Source organism: Oncorhynchus keta, unplaced genomic scaffold (genome assembly GCF_023373465.1).
Source record: "Oncorhynchus keta strain PuntledgeMale-10-30-2019 unplaced genomic scaffold, Oket_V2 Un_contig_15588_pilon_pilon, whole genome shotgun sequence".
Classification (NCBI taxonomy): domain Eukaryota; kingdom Metazoa; phylum Chordata; class Actinopteri; order Salmoniformes; family Salmonidae; genus Oncorhynchus; species Oncorhynchus keta.
The window spans coordinates 27,021-49,244 of record NW_026279401.1 but is presented as its reverse complement, the minus strand read 5'-3'; the positions used below and the strand labels follow the sequence as shown (position 1 = coordinate 49,244).

Genomic DNA, 22,224 nt, shown 5'->3' with positions numbered 1-22,224 from the left:
GACTAGTTCAGGGCATCAAGATACAGACATACAGAAGGACTAGTTCAGGGCATCAAGATACAGAAGGACTAGTTCAGAGCATCAACATACAGAAGGACTAGTTCAGGGCATCAGACATACAGAAGGACTAGTTCAGGGCATCAACATACAGAAGGACTAGTTCAGAGCATCAAGATACAGAGGACTAGTTCAGGGCAAACATACAGAGGACTAGTTCAGGGCATCAACATACAGAAGGACTAGTTCAGGGCATCAACATACAGAAGGACTAGTTCAGGGCATCAAGATACAGAAGGACTAGTTCAGGGCATCAACATACAGAAGGACTAGTTCAGGGCATCAACATACAGAAGGACTAGTTCAGGGCATCAACATACAGAAGGACTAGTTCAGGGCATCAACATACAGAAGGACTAGTTCAGGGCATCAAGATACAGAAGGACTAGTTCAGGGCATCAAGATACAGAAGGACTAGTTCAGGGCATCAAGATACAGAAGGACTAGTTCAGGGCATCAAGATACAGAAGGACTAGTTCAGGGCATCAAGATACAGAAGGACTAGTTCAGGGCATCAACATACAGAAGGACTAGTTCAGGGCATCAACATACAGAAGGACTAGTTCAGGGCATCAAGATACAGAAGGACTAGTTCAGGAAGGACATCAACATCAACATACAGAAGGACTAGTTCAGGGCATCAAGATACAGAAGGACTAGTTCAGGGCATCAAGATACAGAAGGACTAGTTCAGGGCATCAACATACAGAAGGACTAGTTCAGGGCATCAAGATACAGAAGGACTAGTTCAGGGCATCAAGATACAGAAGGACTAGTTCAGGGCATCAAGATACAGAAGGACTAGTTCAGGGCATCAAGATACAGAAGGACTAGTTCAGGGCATCAACATACAGAAGGACTAGTTCAGGGCATCAAGATACAGAAGGACTAGTTCAGGGCATCAACATACAGAAGGACTAGTTCAGGGCATCAACATACAGAAGGACTAGTTCAGGGCATCAAGATACAGAAGGACTAGTTCAGGGCATCAACATACAGAAGGACTAGTTCAGGGCATCAACATACAGAAGGACTAGTTCAGGGCATCAACATACAGAAGGACTAGTTCAGGGCATCAACATACAGAAGGACTAGTTCAGGGCATCAACATACAGAAGGACTAGTTCAGGGCATCAACATACAGAAGGACTAGTTCAGGGCATCAACATACAGAAGGACTAGTTCAGGGCATCAACATACAGAAGGACTAGTTCAGGGCATCAACATACAGAAGGACTAGTTCAGGGCATCAACATACAGAAGGACTAGTTCAGGGCATCAACATACAGAAGGACTAGTTCAGGGCATCAACATACAGAAGGACTAGTTCAGGGCATCAAGATACAGAAGGACTAGTTCAGGGCATCAAGATACAGAAGGACTAGTTCAGGGCATCAAGATACAGAAGGACTAGTTCAGGGCATCAACATACAGAAGGACAAGTTCAGGGCATCAAGATACAGAAGGACTAGTTCAGGGCATCAACATACAGAAGGACTAGTTCAGGGCATCAAGATACAGAGGACTAGTTCAGGGCATCAACATACAGAAGGACTAGTTCAGGGCATCAAGATACAGAAGGACTAGTTCAGGGCATCAACATACAGAAGGACTAGTTCAGGGCATCAACATATCAGAAGGACTAGTTCAGGGCATCAACATACAGAAGGACTAGTTCAGGGCATCAACATACAGAAGGACTCATTCAGGGCATCAACATACAGAAGGACTAGTTCAGGGCATCAAGATACAGAAGGACTTGTTCAGGGCATCAAGATACAGAAGGACTAGTTCAGGGCATCAACATACAGAAGGACTAGTTCAGGGCATCAACATACAGAAGGACTAGTTCAGGGCATCAACATACAGAAGGACTAGTTCAGGGCATCAACATACAGAAGGACTCATTCAGGGCATCAACATACAGAAGGACTCATTCAGGGCATCAACATACAGAAGGACTAGTTCAGGGCATCAAGATACAGAAGCACTAGAACATGTATTTTCTATTCTATTTACATTCTCAATTACAATACAATAATATTTTAAATTTCTCCAAGTTTCTCTCCCGGTGTGGATGGCTTTGACGTAGAGTTTTCATGGTCTCGCTCCAGAGGAATGCACCAGACCCAGTCAGCAAACACACAACTGTGAAGTCTGACATTTTTCAACTTCCAGAGAGAACACTATTTGACCAGCAGTGAATCAAGTCACTGACAGCAGCAGCAGAGAGAGCTGCTCTGAATCTCAGGTCACATTAATAAGATGCTTTTCCAGCAGCTGCTCTTTCTGGCGGGAGCATGAATAGGGAGATATGTGTTCCAAAATTACACCCTATTCCATATATATATGTGACTATGTAGGGAATATGGTGCCGGTTGGGACGTAACCTAGGGGTAGAAGAATTGGAAGCAGCATTGTTTTAGGTGTAGGGGTGATAGTCGAGATATTTCATTAATTATTATGACTGGTGATAAATGAGGAATGAAAACAGTGTTTCATGGAAAGAATGGGAGGAATGCAGAGCTGGACTCCAAAATAGGAATTGAATCAAACCTTAGTGTTATCTGCAGCTGCTGTGAATCAGCCAATCAAATCTTAGTCTTATCTGCAGCTGCTGTGAATCAGCCAATCAAATCTTAGTGTTATCTGCAGCTGCTGTGAATCAGCCAATCAAATCTTAGTGTTATCTGCAGCTGCTGTGAATCAGCCAATCAAATCTAGCCCTGTATTAAAGGGTCAAAACGGACACGTGGAAAATCAACAGTCAACTAGAGCTCGAATGATATGTGTCGTTTCATCTAAACGATCGTAGTGTAGATCAATATGTATATCAATAATTACAGCGATAACCAATGTATTCGACGCACGTGACAAATACATTTTGATTAGATTTGATTTTGTTCAATAAATTCGACGAGAAAAGGGAATCTCATGGTGGTCTGAACACGGGGTCATTCTCATGATGTGTTCTTGTTATTATTGTTATTATTGTTATTATTGTTATTATTGCCATAAAAGAAGAAATCAACCTTTGAAGCATATTTCTTGGACAATTTCGATAACAATTTCTGAGGACTTCTGAGGACTCCGTGTGGAAAATGTTTTCACTTTTTCATTTCCCCAACTGTAAAACAGTGTTGGCAGAGACCTGTATATCGGTACCAGTAAGTTTAGTTCCTTCAAAGATCTGAGTCGGACCCCATAAAACACATCAGTTGGCCACTACAAAGCACACTGCACAGCCACCATTCAAAGCCAGCTCATCATGCTGACTTATAGGCACACATAGTATCCCAAATGGCACCCTATTTGCTACATAGTTCACTACTTTTTGACCAAGGCCCATAGGACCCATAGTGTCAGAAGTAGTGCACTATATAGGGAAAGGGGTGCCATTTGGCAAACAACCAATGCTAATGAACTCCCCTGAGTCTTACATTACACCACCAAGGTCATCAGTGATGCCCACACTACACAGCCCAATACTTTACAACTGGCCAAATCCCCATCTCCAACTGGCCAAAATCCCCATCTCCAACTGTCCAAAATCCCCATCTCCAACTGTCCAAAGTCCCCATCTCCAACTGTCCAAAATCCCCATCTCCAACTGTCCAAAGTCCCCATCTCCAACTGTCCAAAGTCCCCATCTCCAACTGTCCAAAGTCCCCATCTCCAACTGTCCAAAGTCCCCATCTCCAACTGTCCAAATCCCCATCTCCAACTGTCCAAAGTCCCCATCTCCAACTGTCCAAAGTCCCCATCTCCAACTGTCCAAAGTCCCAATCTCCAACTGTCCAAAGTCCCCATCTCCAACTGTCCAAAGTCCCCATCTCCAACTGTCCAAAGTCCCCATCTCCAACTGTCCAAAGTCCCCATCTCCAACTGTCCAAAGTCCCCATCTCCAACTGTCCAAAATCCCCATCTCCAACTGTCCAAAATCCCCATCTCCAACTATCCAAAGTCCCCATCTCCAACTGTCCAAAGTCCCCATCTCAACTGTCCAAAATCCCCATCTCCAACTGTCCAAAGTCCCCATCTCCAACTGTCCAAAGTCCCCATCTCCAACTGTCCAAAGTCCCCATCTCCAACTGTCCAAATCCCCATCTCCAACTGTCCAAAGTCCCCATCTCCAACTGTCCAAAATCCCCATCTCCAACTGTCCAAAGTCCCCATCTCCAACTGTCCAAAATCCCCATCTCCAACTGTCCAAAGTCCCCATCTCCAACTGTCCAAAGTCCCCATCTCCAACTGTCCAAAGTCCCCATCTCCAACTGTCCAAAGTCCCCATCTCCAACTGTCCAAAATCCCCATCTCCAACTGTCCAAAATCCCCATCTCCAACTGTCCAAAATCCCCATCTCCAACTGTCCAAAATCCCCATCTCCAACTGTCCAAAATCCCCATCTCCAACTGTCCAAAGTCCCCATCTCCAACTGTCCAAAGTCCCCATCTCCAACTGTCAAAGTCCCCATCCCAATGCTCCCCATCTCCAACTGTCCAAAGTCCCCATCTCCAACTGTCCAAAATCCCCATCTCCAACTGTCCAAAGTCCCCATCTCCAACTGTCCAAAATCCCCATCTCCAACTGTCCAAAATCCCCATCTCCAACTGTCCAAAATCAAACTGTCCAAATCCCCATCTCCAACTGTCCAAAATCCCCATCTCCAACTGTCCAAAGTCCCCATCTCCAACTGTCCAAAGTCCCCATCTCCAACTGTCCAAAGTCCCATCTCCAACTGTCCAAAGTCCCCATCTCCAACTGTCCAAAGTCCCCATCTCCAAAAGTCCCCATCTGTCCAAAAGTCCCCATCTCCAACTGTCCAAAGTCTCCATCTCCAACTGTCCAAAGTCCCCATCTCCAACTGTCCAAAGTCCCCATCTCCAACTGTCCAAAATCCCCATCTCCAACTGTCCAAAATCCCCATCTCCAACTGTCCAAAATCCCCATCTCCAACTGTCCAAAATCCCCATCTCCAACTGTCCAAAATCCCCATCTCCAACTGTCCAAAATCCCCATCTCCAACTGTCCAAAATCCCCATCTCCAACTGTCCAAAGTCCCCATCTCCAACTGTCCAAAGTCCCCATCTCCAACTGTCCAAAGTCCCCATCTCCAACTGTCCAAAATCCCCATCTCCAACTGTCCAAAGTCCCCATCTCCAACTGTCCAAAATCCCCATCTCCAACTGTCCAAAATCCCCATCTCCAACTGTCCAAAATCCCCATCTCCAACTGTCCAAAATCCCCATCTCCAACTGTCCAAAATCCCCATCTCCAACTGTCCAAAGTCCCCATCTCCAACTGTCCAAAATCCCCATCTCCAACTGTCCAAATCCCCATCTCCAACTGTCCAAATCCCCATCTCCAACTGTCCAAAATCCACATTTCCAACTGTCCAAAATCCCCATCTCCAACTGTCCAAAATCCCCATCTCCAACTGTCCAAAATCCCCATCTCCAACTGTCCAAAATCCCCATCTCCAACTGTCCAAAATCCCCAACTGTCCAAAATCCCCATCCCAACTGTCCAAAATCCCCATCTCCAACTGTCCAAAATCCCCATCTCCAACTGTCCAAAGTCCCCATCTCCAACTGTCCAAAGTCCCCATCTCCAACTGTCCAAAATCCCCATCTCCAACTGTCCAAAATCCCCATCTCCAACTGTCCAAAATCCCCATCTCCAACTGTCCAAAATCCCCATCTCCAACTGTCCAAAATCCCCATCTCCAACTGTCCAAAATCCCCATCTCCAACTGTCCAAAATCCCCATCTCCAACTGTCCAAAATCCCCATCTCCAACTGTCCAAAATCCCCATCTCCAACTGTCCAAAATCCCCATCTCCAACTGTCCAAAATCCCCATCTCCAACTGTCCAAAATCCCCATCTCCAACTGTCCAAAATCCCCATCTCCAACTGACCAAGTCCCCATCTCCAACTGACCAAGTCCCCATCTCCAACTGTCCAAATCCCCATCTCCAACTGGACAAATCCCCATCTCCAACTGACCAAGTCCCCATCTCCAAAAAATCCCCATCTCCAACTGTCCAAAATCCCCATCTCCAACTGACCAAGTCCCCATCTCCAACTGTCCAAAATCCCCATCTCCAACTGTCCCCATCTCCAACTGTCCAAGTCCCCATCTCCAACTGTCCAAATCCCCATCTCCAACTGTCCAAAATCCCCATCTCCAACTGTCCAAAATCCCCATCTCCAACTGTCCAAAATCCCCATCTCCAACTGTCCAAATCCCCATCTCCAACTGTCCAAAGTCCCCATCTCCAACTGTCCAAAATCCCCATCTCCAACTGGACAAATCCCCATCTCCAACTGGACAAATCCCCATCTCCAACTGACCAAGTCCCCATCTCCAACTGTCCCCATCTCCAACTGGACAAATCCCCATCTCCAACTGGACAAATCCCCATCTCCAACTGACCAAATCCCCATCTCCAACTGGACAAATCCCCATCTCCAACTGGACAAATCCCCATCTCCAACTGACCAAAATCTCCAACTGGACAAAATCCCCATCTCCAACTGACCAAGTCCCCATCTCCAACTGGACAAATCCCCATCTCCAACTGGACAAATCCCCATCTCCAACTGTCCAAGTCCCCATCTCCAACTGGCCAAGTCCCCATCTCCAACTGGACAAATCCCCATCTCCAACTGGACAAAATCCCCATCTCCAACTGACCAAGTCCCCATCTCCAACTGGACAAATCCCCATCTCCAACTGGACAAATCCCCATCTCCAACTGGACAAATCCCCATCTCCAACTGACCAAGTCCCCATCTCCAACTGGACAAATCCCCATCTCCAACTGGACAAATCCCCATCTCCAACTGGACAAATCCCCATCTCCAACTGACCAAATCCCCATCTCCAACTGGACAAATCCCCATCTCCAACTGTCCAAAATCCCCATCTCCAACTGTCCAAAATCCCCATCTCCAACTGGCCAAAATCCCCATCTCCAACTGGACAAATCCCAATCTCCAACTGACCAAGTCCCCATCTCCAACTGACCAAGTCCCCATCTCCAACTGACCAAGTCCCCATCTCCAACTGTCCAAAATCCCCATCTCCAACTGTCCAAAATCCCCATCTCCAACTGTCCAAAATCCCCATCTCCAACTGTCCAAAGTCCCCATCTCCAACTGTCCAAAATCCCCATCTCCAACTGTCCAAAGTCCCCATCTCCAACTGTCCAAAGTCCCCATCTCCAACTGTCCAAATCCCCATCTCCAACTGTCCAAAGTCCCCATCTCCAACTGTCCAAAATCCCCATCTCCAACTGTCCAAAGTCCCCATCTCCAACTGTCCAAAATCCCCATCTCCAACTGTCCAAAATCCCCATCTCCAACTGTCCAAAATCCCCATCTCCAACTGTCCAAAATCCCCATCTCCAACTGTCCAAAATCCCCATCTCCAACTGACCAAGTCCCATCTCCAACTGGCCAAGTCCCCATCTCCAACTGTCCAAAATCCCCATCTCCAACTGACCAAGTCCCCATCTCCAACTGTCCAAAATCCCCATCTCCAACTGTCCAAAATCCCCATCTCCAACTGTCCAAATCCCCATCTCCAACTGTCCAAAATCCCCATCTCCAACTGTCCAAAATCCCCATCTCCAACTGTCCAAAATCCCCATCTCCAACTGTCCAAAATCCCCATCTCCAACTGTCCAAAATCCCCATCTCCAACTGTCCAAAGTCCCCATCTCCAACTGTCCAAAGTCCCCATCTCCAACTGTCCAAAATCCCCATCTCCAACTGTCCAAAATCCCCATCTCCAACTGTCCAAAATCCCCATCTCCAACTGTCCAAAATCCCCATCTCCAACTGTCCAAAATCCCCATCTCCAACTGTCCAAAATCCCCATCTCCAACTGTCCAAAATCCCCATCTCCAACTGTCCAAAATCCCCATCTCCAACTGTCCAAAATCCCCATCTCCAACTGTCCAAAATCCCCATCTCCAACTGTCCAAAGTCCCCATCTCCAACTGACCAAGTCCCCATCTCCAACTGTCCAAATCCCATCTCCAACTGTCCAAAATCCCCATCTCCAACTGTCCAAAATCCCCATCTCCAACTGTCCAAAATCCCCATCTCCAACTGTCCAAAATCCCCATCTCCAACTGTCCAAAATCCCCATCTCCAACTGTCCAAAATCCCCATCTCCAACTGGCCAAGTCCCCATCTCCAACTGACCAAGTCCCCATCTCCAACTGTCCAAATCCCCATCTCCAACTGGACAAATCCCCATCTCCAACTGACCAAGTCCCCATCTCCAACTGACCAAGTCCCCATCTCCAACTGACCAAGTCCCCATCTCCAACTGTCCAAAAAGTCCCCATCTCCAACTGTCCAAAATCCCCATCTCCAACTGACCAAGTCCCCAAACTGATCCCCATCTCCAACTGTCCAAAATCCCCATCTCCAACTGTCCAAAATCCCCATCTCCAACTGACCAAGTCCAAAATCTGGACCAAGTCCCCATCTCCAACTGGACAAATCCCCATCTCCAACTGACCAAAATCCCCATCTCCAACTGGACAAATCCCCATCTCCAACTGGAAAATCTCCAACTGGATCTCTCCAACTGACCAAATCCCCATCTCCAACTGTCCAAATCCCCATCTCCAACTGGACAAATCCCCATCTCCAACTGACCAAGTCCCCATCTCCAACTGACCAAGTCCCCATCTCCAACTGACCAAATCCCCATCTCCAACTGACCAAATCCCCATCTCCAACTGACCAAGTCCCCATCTCCAACTGACCAAGTCCCCATCTCCAACTGGCCAAGTCCCCATCTCCAACTGGACAAATCCCCATCTCCAACTGGCCAAATCCCCATCTCCAACTGACCAAGTCCCCATCTCCAACTGGACAAATCCCCATCTCCAACTGGACAAATCCCCATCTCCAACTGGACAAATCCCCATCTCCAACTGACCAAGTCCCCATCTCAACTGGACAAATCCCCATCTCCAACTGGACAAATCCCCATCTCCAACTGGACAAATCCCCATCTCCAACTGACCAAATCCCCATCTCCAACTGGACAAATCCCCATCTCCAACTGGACAAAGTCCCCATCTCCAACTGACCATCCCCATCTCCAACTGGAAAATCCCCATCTCCAACCAAATCCCCATCTCCAACTGGACAAATCCCCATCTCCAACTGAAGTCCCCATCTCCAACTGGCCAAGTCCCCATCTCCAACTGGACAAATCCCCATCTCCAACTGGACAAATCCCCATCTCCAACTGACCAAGTCCCCATCTCCAACTGGACAAATCCCCATCTCCAACTGGACAAATCCCTGACACAAATCTCAACGGTCTATGTGTCAGACAGAGGGGCGACTAAAGAACATGCCCAGGCTGAACAACACTGGAAGACACTGGGGTGCCGTTTGAGACTCAGACATGGTATTTCAAAACACTGGCAAACACAGTGGTGATGTCACTCATGTGGGCTGATTCAGCCAGTTGCCTCATTTGTCCTACTTCAGGCAGAGGCACCCACCACACCATGACCACACCATAACACGTTAGATAAAACCTCAGATGGAGTAGCCATCTAAGTTTCCCCCTAGATTTGTAATTATGCAGCCAGCAAACGTTCCAAAGAGAAACCTCTTGCCCACTGACTGCCGACTGACATCTAAGGAGCCACCATTGTGGAAGAGGGGCTTTACTGGTTTATCTATTCTGAAGCCAAACCAGATCGACCAGTGTGATATCTATTCTGCAGTCAAACCAGATCGACCAGGGTGATATCTATTCTGAAGCCAAACCAGATCAACCAGGGTGATATCTATTCTGCAGTCAAACCAGATCGACCAGGGTGATATCTATTCTGCAGCCAAACCAGATCGACCAGTGTGATATCTATTCTGCAGCCAAACCAGATCAACCAGGGTGATATCTATTCTGCAGTCAAACCAGATCGACCAGGGTGATATCTATTCTGCAGCCAAACCAGATCGACCAGTGTGATATCTATTCTGCAGTCAAACCAGATCGACCAGGGTGATATCTATTCTGCAGTCAAACCAGATCGACCAGTGTGATATCTATTCTGCAGCCAAACCAGATCGACCAGGGTGATATCTATTCTGCAGCCAAACCAGATCGACCAGGGTGATATCTATTCTGCAGCCAAACCAGATCGACCAGTGTGATATCTATTCTGCAGCCAAACCAGATCGACCAGTGTGATATCTATTCTGCAGCCAAACCAGATCGACCAGGGTGATATCTATTCTGCAGCCAAACCAGATCGACCAGTGTGATATCTATTCTGCAGCCAAACCAGATCGACCAGTGTGATATCTATTCTGCAGCCAAACCAGATCGACCAGTGTGATATCTATTCTGCAGCCAAACCAGATCGACCAGTGTGATATCTATTCTGCAGCCAAACCAGATCGACCAGTGTGATATCTATTCTGCAGCCAAACCAGATCGACCAGGGTGATATCTATTCTGCAGCCAAACCAGATCGACCAGGGTGATATCTATTCTGCAGTCAAACCAGATCGACCAGTGTGATATCTATTCTGAAGCCAAACCAGATCGACCAGTGTGATATCTATTCTGCAGTCAAACCAGATCGACCAGTGTGATATCTATTCTGCAGCCAAACCAGATCGACCAGTGTGATATCTATTCTGAAGCCAAACCAGATCGACCAGGGTGATATCTATTCTGCAGTCAAACCAGATCGACCAGTGTGATATCTATTCTGAAGCCAAACCAGATCGACCAGTGTGATATCTATTCTGAAGCCAAACCAGATCGACCAGTGTGATATCTATTCTGAAGCCAAACCAGATCGACCAGTGTGATATCTATTCTGAAGCCAAACCAGATCGACCAGTGTGATATCTATTCTGCAGCCAAACCAGATCGACCAGGGTGATATCTATTCTGCAGCCAAACCAGATCGACCAGTGTGATATCTATTCTGCAGCCAAACCAGATCGACCAGTGTGATATCTATTCTGCAGCCAAACCAGATCGACCAGTGTGATATCTATTCTGAAGTCAAACCAGATCGACCAGTGTGATGTCTATTCTGCAGCCAAACCAGATCGACCAGTGTGATATCTATTCTGCAAGCCAAACCAGATCGACCAGTGTGATATCTATTCTGAAGCCAAACCAGATCGACCAGTGTGATATCTATTCTGCAGCCAAACCAGATCGACCAGTGTGATATCTATTCTGCAGTCAAACCAGATCGACCAGTGTGATATCTATTCTGCAGCCAAACCAGATCGACCAGTGTGATATCTATTCTGAAGCCAAACCAGATCGACCAGGGTGATATCTATTCTGCAGTCAAACCAGATCGACCAGGGTGATATCAATTCTGAAGCCAAACCAGATCGACCAGTGTGATGTCTATTCTGCAGCCAAACCAGAACTCTTTTAATTCCAGAGATGCAATGAGCACAATAATGAAAATCAGGGAACGGAGGAACTTGTTTGAAATAGGTTCATTTGAATGATCATGAAAAATGTTGATTATTGATATGAATGGCAGCAGTAAAACTGTCATATGAGCTTTTGTGTTCTAAATACTAGTAATGTAGCCTTCCTCTGTGTGCGAAGAACTCAGGATCTAACAGGAAAATGTGAGTCTCATCCTGATCCAATCAGATGTCAGAATTCCCAGACTCTACCAGGGCCAGGGGGGTAATCCCTCCATCATCCCCTTCCTCCCTCCCTCCATCATCCCCTTCTTCCACCCCCCCCCCCTCCTCCATCCCTCCTCCTTCCCCTCCTCCATCCCTCCTCCTTCCCCTTCCTCCCTCCCTCCTCCTCCCCCTCCTCCTTCCCCTTCCTCCCTCCCTCCTCCCCTCCTCCTTCCCCTTCCTCCCTCCCTCCTCCTCCTCCCCCTCCTCCATCCCTCCTCCTTCCCCTCCTCCATCCCTCCTCCTTCCCCTTCCTCCCTCCCTCTTCCTTCCACCCTCCCTCCCTCCTCCTTCCCCTCCTCCTTCCTCTTCCTCCATCCCTCCTCCTTCCCCTCCTCCATTCCTCCTTCACGCGTCACTGTGTCGTTAGACAGGACCGTTATAAATGGCTCTGCACACACTTCTGAAGCACGCCAAAGGGATTTACAGAGCTTCAGCAAGATACAAAGGAGGGAAAAGTCTACACAGAGAAAACTACCTTTCACTGAATCAGGATGTCTAGGCTTGCAGAGAGAACCCTTTTCGTTTTCTACATTTCAACACAGGTAAATAAATTCATTTGACGTTACAGAGTTGGCTCGTCCAAACTATATTATCTGAAGAATATGAAAACAAGGAGCAACAACTTTGAAAAGTCACACTTGAACACAGTTTTCCCTTTTTTTCTCCAGATTTGCTCCCAGATCATGGCGCTGGTGTGTCAGACCAGGTGCCTCTGTCCGCAGGAGCCTCCGCTGTGCGCCCCCGGGGTCCAGTTGATTCTGGATGACTGCGCATGCTGTCTGGTCTGTGCGAGGCAGAAAGGAGAGGCGTGCTCGGAAATAAGTCCCTGTGATACACACAGGGGTCTGAACTGCGACTACACGGCCGATGTACACCAGAGGACAGGTGTCTGTGTCGGTGAGTCATTTGTTAATTATATTGAACCAGTGATGTTCTAGTGTAGGTGTCAGAACGGGGTAGATTCCCTGGCCTTGTCTCAATTGGATTTGCTCAACTCCTGCGTACCTCTCGTCTTCTCTCCCCTCCTTTTGAAAAAGGTCAAAGGTAATCGAAGAGTGGCAGCGGGGGCCCCGCCCCTTCTAAGCTATTGATGATGATGATGATGATGATGATGATGATGATGATGATGATGATGATGATGATGATGATGATGATGATGATATTCACATTCATTTGAAGACACAAACACTTAAACGTATGACATTTAGGATTTTATCCAGATGTGAGTATTGGAAATGAAAAATGTTAATAATGATTTGTGCTTTTCTTGTGTCCTCCTCTCTTCCACAGCACATGAGGGAGACATCTGCCTGTTGGACGGTTCAGTGTACCAGAACGGAGAGACCTTCTTCCCCAGCTGCAAGTATCAGTGCACCTGCAGGGACGGTCAGATCGCCTGCGTGCCGCGCTGCAACCTGGACGTGATGCTGCCGGGCCCAGACTGCCCTCTACCCAGGAAGGTGGCGGTCCCAGGGGAGTGCTGTGAGAAGTGGGTATGTGAGCCCCAACCAGAGGCCAGTGCCTTGGGAAGCTTCGCCATGGCTGGTAAGCACTCAGTCTATCTGCACTCAAATCAGATCCAAATGTTATTTGTCACATGTGCCGAATACAACAGGTGTAGTAGACCTTACAGTGAAATGCTGAATACAACAGGTGTAGTAGACCTTACAGTGAAATGCTGAATACAACAGGTGTAGTAGACCTTACAGTGAAATGCTGAATACAACAGGTGTAGTAGACCTTACAGTGAAATGCTGAATACAACAGGTGTAGTAGACCTTACAGTGAAATGCTGAATACAACAGGTGTAGTAGACCTTACAGTGAAATGCTGAATACAACAGGTGTAGTAGACCTTACAGTGAAATGCTGAATACAACAGGTGTAGTAGACCTTACAGTGAAATGCTGAATACAACAGGTGTAGTAGACCTTACAGTGAAATGCTGAATACAACAGGTGTAGTAGACCTTACAGTGAAATGCTGAATACAACAGGTGTAGTAGACCTTACAGTGAAATGCTGAATACAACAGGTGTAGTAGACCTTACAGTGAAATGCTGAATACAACAGGTGTAGATGACCTTACAGTGAAATGCTGAATACAACAGGTGTAGTAGACCTTACAGTGAAATGCTGAATACAACAGGTGTAGTAGACCTTACAGTGAAATGCTGAATACAACAGGTGTAGTAGACCTTACAGTGAAATGCTGAATACAACAGGTGTAGTAGACCTTACAGTGAAATGCTGAATACAACAGGTGTAGTAGACCTTACAGTGAAATGCTGAATACAACAGGTGTAGGTAGACCTTACAGTGAAATGCTGAATACAACAGGTGTAGTAGACCTTACAGTGAAATGCTGAATACAACAGGTGTAGTAGACCTTACAGTGAAATGCTGAATACAACAGGTGTAGTAGACCTTACAGTGAAATGCTGAATACAACAGGTGTAGTAGACCTTACAGTGAAATGCTGAATACAACAGGTAGACCTAGTGAAATGACAACAGGTGTAGTAGACCTGTGAAATGCTGAATACAACAGGTGTAGTAGACCTTACAGTGAAATGCTGAATACAACAGGTGTAAGACCTACAGTGAAATGCTGAATACAACAGGTGTAGTAGACCTTACAGTGAAATGCTGAATACAACAGGTGTAGTAGACCTTACAGTGAAATGCTGAATACAACAGGTGTAGTAGACCTTACAGTGAAATGCTGAATACAACAGGTGTAGAGACCTACAGTGAAATGCTGAATACAACAGGTGTAGTAGACCTTACAGTGAAATGCTGAATACAACAGGTGTAGTAGACCTACAGTGAAATGCTGAATACAACAGGTGTAGTAGACCTTACAGTGAAATGCTGAATACAACAGGTGTAGTAGACCTTACAGTGAAATGCTGAATACAACAGGTGTAGTAGACCTTACAGTGAAATGCTGAATACAACAGGTGTAGTAGACCTTACAGTGAAATGCTGAATACAACAGGTGTAGTAGACCTTAGAAATGCTGAATACAACAGGTGTAGTAGACCTTACAGTGAAATGCTGAATACAACAGGTGTAGTAGACCTTACAGTGAAATGCTGAATACAACAGGTGTAGTAGACCTTACAGTGAAATGCTGAATACAACAGGTGTAGTAGACCTTACAGTGAAATGCTGAATACAACAGGTGTAGTAGACCTTACAGTGAAATGCTGAATACAACAGGTGTAGTAGACCTTACAGTGAAATGCTGAATACAACAGGTGTAGGTAGACCTTACAGTGAAATGCTGAATACAACAGGTGTAGTAGACCTTACAGTGAAATGCTGAATACAACAGGTGTAGTAGACCTTACAGTGAAATGCTGAATACAACAGGTGTAGTAGACCTTACAGTGAAATGCTGAATACAACAGGTGTAGTAGACCTTACAGTGAAATGCTGAATACAACAGGTGTAGGTAGACCTTACAGTGAAATGCTGAATACAACAGGTGTAGTAGACCTTACAGTGAAATGCTGAATACAACAGGTGTAGTAGACCTTACAGTGAAATGCTGAATACAACAGGTGTAGTAGACAGTGAAATGCTGAATACAACAGGTGTAGTAGACCTTACAGTGAAATGCTGAATACAACAGGTGTAGGTAGACCTTACAGTGAAATGCCGAATACAACAGGTGTAGTAGACCTTACAGTGTAATGCTGAATACAACAGGTGTAGGTAGACCTTACAGTGAAATGCTGAATACAACAGGTGTAGTAGACCTTACAGTGAAATGCTGAATACAACAGGTGTAGTAGACCTTACAGTGAAATGCTGAATACAACAGGTGTAGTAGACCTTAGTGAAATGCTGAATAGAACAGGTGTAGATGACCTTACAGTGAAATGCTGAATACAACAGGTGTAGACCTTACAGTAGACCAGGTGTAGTAGACAGTGAAATGCTGAATACAACAGGTGTAGTAGACCTTACAGTGAAATGCTGAATAGAACAGGTGTAGTAGACCTTACAGTGTAAATGCTGAATACAACAGGTGTAGTAGTGAAATGCTGAATACAACAGGTGTAGTAGACCTTAAGTGAAATGCTGAATACAACAGGTGTAGTAGACCTTACAGTGAAATGCTGAATAGAACAGGTGTAGGTAGACCTTACAGTGAAATGCTGAATACAACAGGTGTAGGTAGACCTGTGAAATGCTGAATACAACAGGTGTAGTAGACCTTACAGTGAAATGCTGAATACAACAGGTGTAGTAGACCTTACAGTGAAATGCTGAATACAACAGGTGTAGTAGACCTTACAGTGAAATGCTGAATACAACAGGTGTAGTAGACCTTACAGTGTAATGCTGAATACAACAGGTGTAGTAGACCTTACAGTGAAATGCTGAATACAACAGGTGTAGTAGACCTTACAGTGAAATGCTGAATACAACAGGTGTAGTAGACCTTACAGTGAAATGCTGAATACAACAGGTGTAGTAGACCTTACAGTGAAATGCTGAATACAACAGGTGTAGTAGACCTTACAGTGTAATGCTGAATACAACAGGTGTAGTAGACCTTACAGTGAAATGCTGAATACAACAGGTGTAGATGACCTTACAGTGTAATGCTGAATACAACAGGTGTAGTAGACCTTACAGTGAAATGCTGAATACAACAGGTGTAGTAGAACAGTGAAATGCTGAATACAACAGGTGTAGATGACCTTACAGTGTAATGCTGAATACAACAGGTGTAGAAGACCTTACAGTGTAATGCCGAATATGAACAGGTGTAGTAGACCTTACAGTGAAATGCTGAATACAACAGGTGTAGGTAGACCTTACAGTGAAATGCTGAATAGAACAGGTGTAGTAGACCTTACAGTGAAATGCTGAATACAACAGGTGTAGTAGACCTTACAGTGAAATGCTGAATACAACAGGTGTAGGTACAGGTGCTGAATAGGTGTAGAGACCTTACAGTGAAATGCTGAATACAACAGGTGTAGTAGACCTTACAGTGAAATGCTGAATACAACAGGTAGTAGACCTTACAGTGAAATGCTGAATACAACAGGTGTAGTAGACCTTACAGTGAAATGCTGAATACAACAGGTGTAGATGACCTTACAGTGTAATGCCGAATAGAACAGGTGTAGTAGACCTTACAGTGAAATGCTGAATAGAACAGGTGTAGGTAGACCTTACAGGTGTAGTAGACCTTACAGTGAAATACTGAATACAACAGGTGTAGTAGACCTTACAGTGAAATGCTGAATACAACAGGTGTAGGTAGACCTTACAGTGAAATGCTGAATACAACAGGTGTAGGTAGACCTTACAGTGAAATGCTGACAACAGGTGTAGGTAGACCTTACAGTGAAATAGGTGTAGGTAGACCTTACAGTGAAATGCTGAATACAACAGGTGTAGTAGACCTTACAGTGAAATGCTGAATACAACTGGTGTAGGTAGACCTTACAGTGAAATGCTGAATAGAACAGGTGTAGATAGACCTTACAGTGAAATGCTGAATAGAACAGGTGTAGTAGACCTCCATTGAAATGCTGAATAGAACAGGTGTAGGTAGACCTTACAGTGAAATACTGAATACAACAGGTGTAGGTAGACCTCACAGTGAAATGCTGAATACAACAGGTGTAGTAGACCTTACAGTGAAATGCTGAATACAACAGGTGTAGGTAGACCTTACAGTGAAATGCTGAATACAACAGGTGTAGTAGACCTTACAGTGAAATGCTGAATACAACAGGTGTAGGTAGACCTTACAGTGAAATGCTGAATACAACAGGTGCAGTAGACCTTACAGGTGAAATTATTTCTGACAAGCCCTTAACCAACAATGCAGTTTTAATAAAAATAAGTGTTAAGTAAAAAATGATTAAATAACAAATAACTAATCATTAAAGAGCATCAGTAAAATTACAATTAAATAACAAATAACAAATCATTAAAGAGCAGCAGTAAAATAACAATTAAATAACAAATAACAATGAATTAAAGAGTAGCAGTAAAATAACAGTCTCTAGTGTCCTACATAGCAGATAGGGTTCCACGTGGGACGCAGTTCCCCTCTCTACTTCTCTCTGCTTCTGACGTGACTGGTACTCTGGTGCAAGCCACAAAGTCAAGAGACAGATTCTGGCATGCCTCTAGGTTGACCTGGCTGGCTCTGTGTGAAGGGAAATGCTGAATTGCCTCGGAGTACAGAGCGAGAGACTCACAGAGCAAGTTGATTTATCTCCGGAAGCCTCTGTGTAGACCTCCGGAGCCAAAACATTCCATTTCGTGTTCTCTGGAATGTGATGCACCTTGGATCGTTCTTAATCTGTGATCAATGGACTTCAGGCACCTAAAGAAATTCCGATAGAACTGTGAATTGGATTACCTGTATACCGATTACACACCAATGTAGTGGAATTAATTATGCAAAACACGCAGATCCCAATACCAGCCAAACACAAGTTTCCTCTTATGCACTTCTGCCCAGTACTTCTTACATCCATCAATCAATCAATCTAGCGTGCATCTGTATTTCCCATGGCAACAACATCTGTCTCATCCGGTGTGTCTGTCCCTGTCCTCCCGTACAGCCTACAGACAGGAGGAGACAGTGGGGTTTGACTCGTGGGACCCCAGTACTAACTGCATAGAGCAGACTACGGAGTGGGGCGCCTGCTCTCGCACCTGTGGCATGAGCATCTCCACCCGGGTCACCAACAAGAACCCCCGCTGTGAGATGGTCAAGCAGACGCGTCTGTGCATCGTCAGGCCCTGCGACAAACAGCAGCAGGATGTTCCTAAGGTAGGATACTCAACCCACTGTTACTATACTAATACCAGCAGTAGGATATTCCTAAGGTAGGATACTCAACCCACTGTTACTGTACTAATACCAACAGTAGGATATTCCTAAGGTAGGATACTCAACCCACTGTCACTGTACTAATACCAGCAGTAGGATATTCCTAAGGTAGGATACTCAACCCACTGTTACTGTACTAATACCAACAGTAGGATATTCCTAAGGTAGGATACTCAACCCACTGTTACTGTACTAATACCAACAGTAGGATATTCCTAAGGTAGAATACTCAACCCACTGTTACTGTACTAATACCAACAGTAGGATATTCCTAAGGTAGGATACTCAACCCACTGTTACTGTACTAATACCAACAGTAGGATATTCCTAAGGTAGAATACTCAACCCACTGTTACTGTACTAATACCAACAGTAGGATATTCCTAAGGTAGGATACTCAACCCACTGTTACTATACTAATACCAACAGTAGGATGTTCCTAAGGTAGGATACTCAACCCACTGTTACTGTACTAATACCACCAGTAGGATATTCAGTAGGATATTTACCTAATACCAGTAGTATGTTCCTAAGGTAGGATACTCAACCCACTGTTACTATACTAATACCAGCAGTAGGATGTTCCTAAGGTAGGATACTCAACCCACTGTCACTGTACTAATACCAGCAGTAGGATATTCCTAATAGGATACCAACCCACTGTTACTATACTAATACCAACAGTAGGATATTCCTAAGGTAGTCACTATACTAATACCAACAGTAGGATGTTCCTAAGGTAGGATACTCAACCCACTGTTACTGTACTAATACCAACAGTAGGATATTCCTAAGGTAGGATACTCAACCCACTGTTACTGTACTAATACCAGCAGTAGGATATTCCTAAGGTAGGATACTCAACCCACTGTTACTGTACTAATACCAGCAGTAGGATATTCCTAAGGTAGGATACTCAACCCACTGTTACTGTACTAATACCAGCAGTAGGATATTCCTAAGGTAGGATACTCAACCCACTGTTACTATACTAATACCAGCAGTAGGATGTTCCTAAGGTAGGATACTCAATCCACTGTTACTATACTAATACCAGCAGTAGGATACTTTACTGTACTAATACCAGTAGCAGTATGTTCCTAAGGTAGGATACTCAACCCACTGTTACTGTACTAATACCAGCAGTAGGATATTCCTAAGGTAGGATACTCAACCCACTGTTACTGTACTAATACCAGCAGTAGGATATTCCTAAGGTAGGATACTCAACCCACTGTTACTGTACTAATACCAACAGTAGGATATTCCTAAGGTAGGATACTCAACCCACTGTCACTGTACTAATACCAGCAGTAGGATATTCCTAAGGTAGGATACTCAACCCACTGTTACTGTACTAATACCAGCAGTAGGATATTCCTAAGGTAGGATACTCAACCCACTGTTACTGTACTAATACCAGCAGTAGGATATTCCTAAGGTAGGATACTCAACCCACTGTTACTGTACTAATACCAGCAGTAGGATATTCCTAAGGTAGGATACTCAACCCACTGTTACTATACTAATACCAGCAGTAGGATATTCCTAAGGTAGGATACTCAACCCACTGTTACTGTACTAATACCAGCAGTAGGATATTCCTAAGGTAGGATACTCAACCCACTGTTACTGTACTAATACCAACAGTAGGATATTCCTAAGGTAGGATACTTAACCCACTGTCACTGTACTAATACCAGCAGTAGGATGTTCCTAAGGTAGGATACTCAACCCACTGTTACTATACTAATACCAGCAGTAGGATACTCAACCCACTGTCTCTGTACCAAATCACAGTTGTAGAGGGAAAATACATCACAAATTTAAATACAATAGAAGTTCAAGTTCAACTTGCCATTCAGACTAAATGAAAATCTTCCGACTAACAAAACTCACAAGAGCTCTGACAAAATACATGACAGAAGTGTTCCAGTGTTTCGCCGACTGACAACCATTTCCTCCTCTAAATCCTCAGAGAGGAAGCAAGTGCCTGAGGATGAAGAAGGCAGTGAAACCCGTCCGGTTCAGCTATAAGAACTGCACCAGCGTGCTGACCTACAAGCCCCGGTACTGTGGTGTGTGTACGGACGGGCGTTGCTGCACCCCCCACAGCACCGAGACAGTGCAGGTAGTGTTCCAATGTGCTCAGGCTGAAGCCATAAAGAAAGCCGTGATGTTCATCAACACCTGCGCCTGCCACTACCACTGTCCCAGAGACAACGTCGTGTATCGACCATCAGACCTGGTCTACAGCGGTTACAGGTTATAACGCTGTTACCACAGACACAACGACAGTTTCTCCTATTCCTCCGTGACAGTAGTATTGTACTGTACTGTAGTCGGGTGACTCTATATGTTCGTGACTCTAAATGTTCTTGACAACATCTTCCTGAAGGTGTATGGTTGGTCTCAGGAGGGAGAATCTCAATTGCATACTTATCGCGTTCCTCTCTCCTCGCCTCCTTCTCAAAACCCATTGGATGAGAAAGCCAGATGTCCCTCCCCTCTAACATTCTCCTCCAATGGGTTTTGAGGGAGGAGAGGAGAGAGGGTGAGGAGAGAGGGCGCGAGGAGAGAGGGCGCGAGGAGAGAGGGCGCGAGGAGAGAGGGCGCGAGGAGAGAGGGCGCGAGGAGAGAGAGAGAGTGAGGAGAGAGGAGAGAGTGAGGAGAGAGGAGAGAGTGAGGAGAGAGAGAGAGTGAGGAGAGAGGAGAGTGAGGAGAGAGGAGAGTGAGGAGAGAGAGAGAGTGAGGAGAGAGAGAGAGAGAGAGAGAGAGAGGAGGAGGAGAGAGGAGCGAGAGAGAGGGGCGAGAGGAGAGAGAGAGAGAGAGAGAGAGAGAGAGAGAGTGAGAGAGAGAGAGTGAGTGAGAGAGAGGAGGAGAGAGAGAGAGGGAGTGAGGAGAGGGAGCGAGGAGAGAGAGAGTGAGGAGAGAGGGCGTGAGGAAAGAGGGCGCGAGGAGAGAGGACGTGAGTAGAGAGGGCGTGAGGAGAGAGAGAGTGAGGAGAGAGGGCGCGAGGAGAGAGGGGAGTGAGGAGAGAGGGCGCGAGGAGAGAGGGCGTGAGGAGAGAGAGAGTGAGGAGAGAGGAGAGAGAGAGGAGAGAGAGAGTGAGAAGAGAGAGAGAGTGAGGAGAGAGGGGGCGTGAGGAGAGAGGGCGCGAGGAGAGAGGGCGTGAGGAGAGAGGGCGCGAGGAGAGAGGACGTGAGGAGAGAGGGCGTGAGGAGAGAGGGCGTGAGGAGAGAGGACGTGAGGAGAGAGGGCGTGAGGAGAGAGGGCGTGAGGAGAGAGGGCGTGAGGAGAGAGGGCGTGAGGAGAGAGAGAGTGAGGAAAGATGGCGTGAGGAGAGAGGACACGAGGAGTATGCAATTGAGATTCTCACAGTCAGCACTTAGCTACCTTTACAGAATAGATGAGCTTTCTGCATCTGATTTAACTGGAAACATTAACGACAGAGTTTTCCTTTTCTGCAAACGGCCTCAGTGATCATACACAGCTCCTGGGTCAGTTTTAAACAGCCTGACTCAAACGGCCTCAGTGATCATACACAGCTCCTGGGTCAGTTTTAAACAGCC

The 22,224-nt window shown here is 45.8% G+C and overlaps 1 protein-coding gene across 1 annotated transcript; it reads left to right on the top strand.

Moving 5' to 3' along the window:
* The first annotated feature begins 12,086 nt into the window (after window positions 1–12,086).
* Window positions 12,087–21,377, top strand: LOC118381672 (CCN family member 3-like). Its single transcript, XM_052502470.1, has 5 exons — window positions 12,087–12,317; window positions 12,444–12,672; window positions 13,066–13,320; window positions 18,381–18,592; window positions 20,631–21,377. Exons 1-5 carry the CDS (start codon window positions 12,267–12,269, stop codon window positions 20,922–20,924), a joined length of 1,041 nt encoding a protein of 346 aa, XP_052358430.1. The 5' UTR covers window positions 12,087–12,266; the 3' UTR covers window positions 20,925–21,377.
* Window positions 21,378–22,224: the final 847 nt, after the last annotated feature.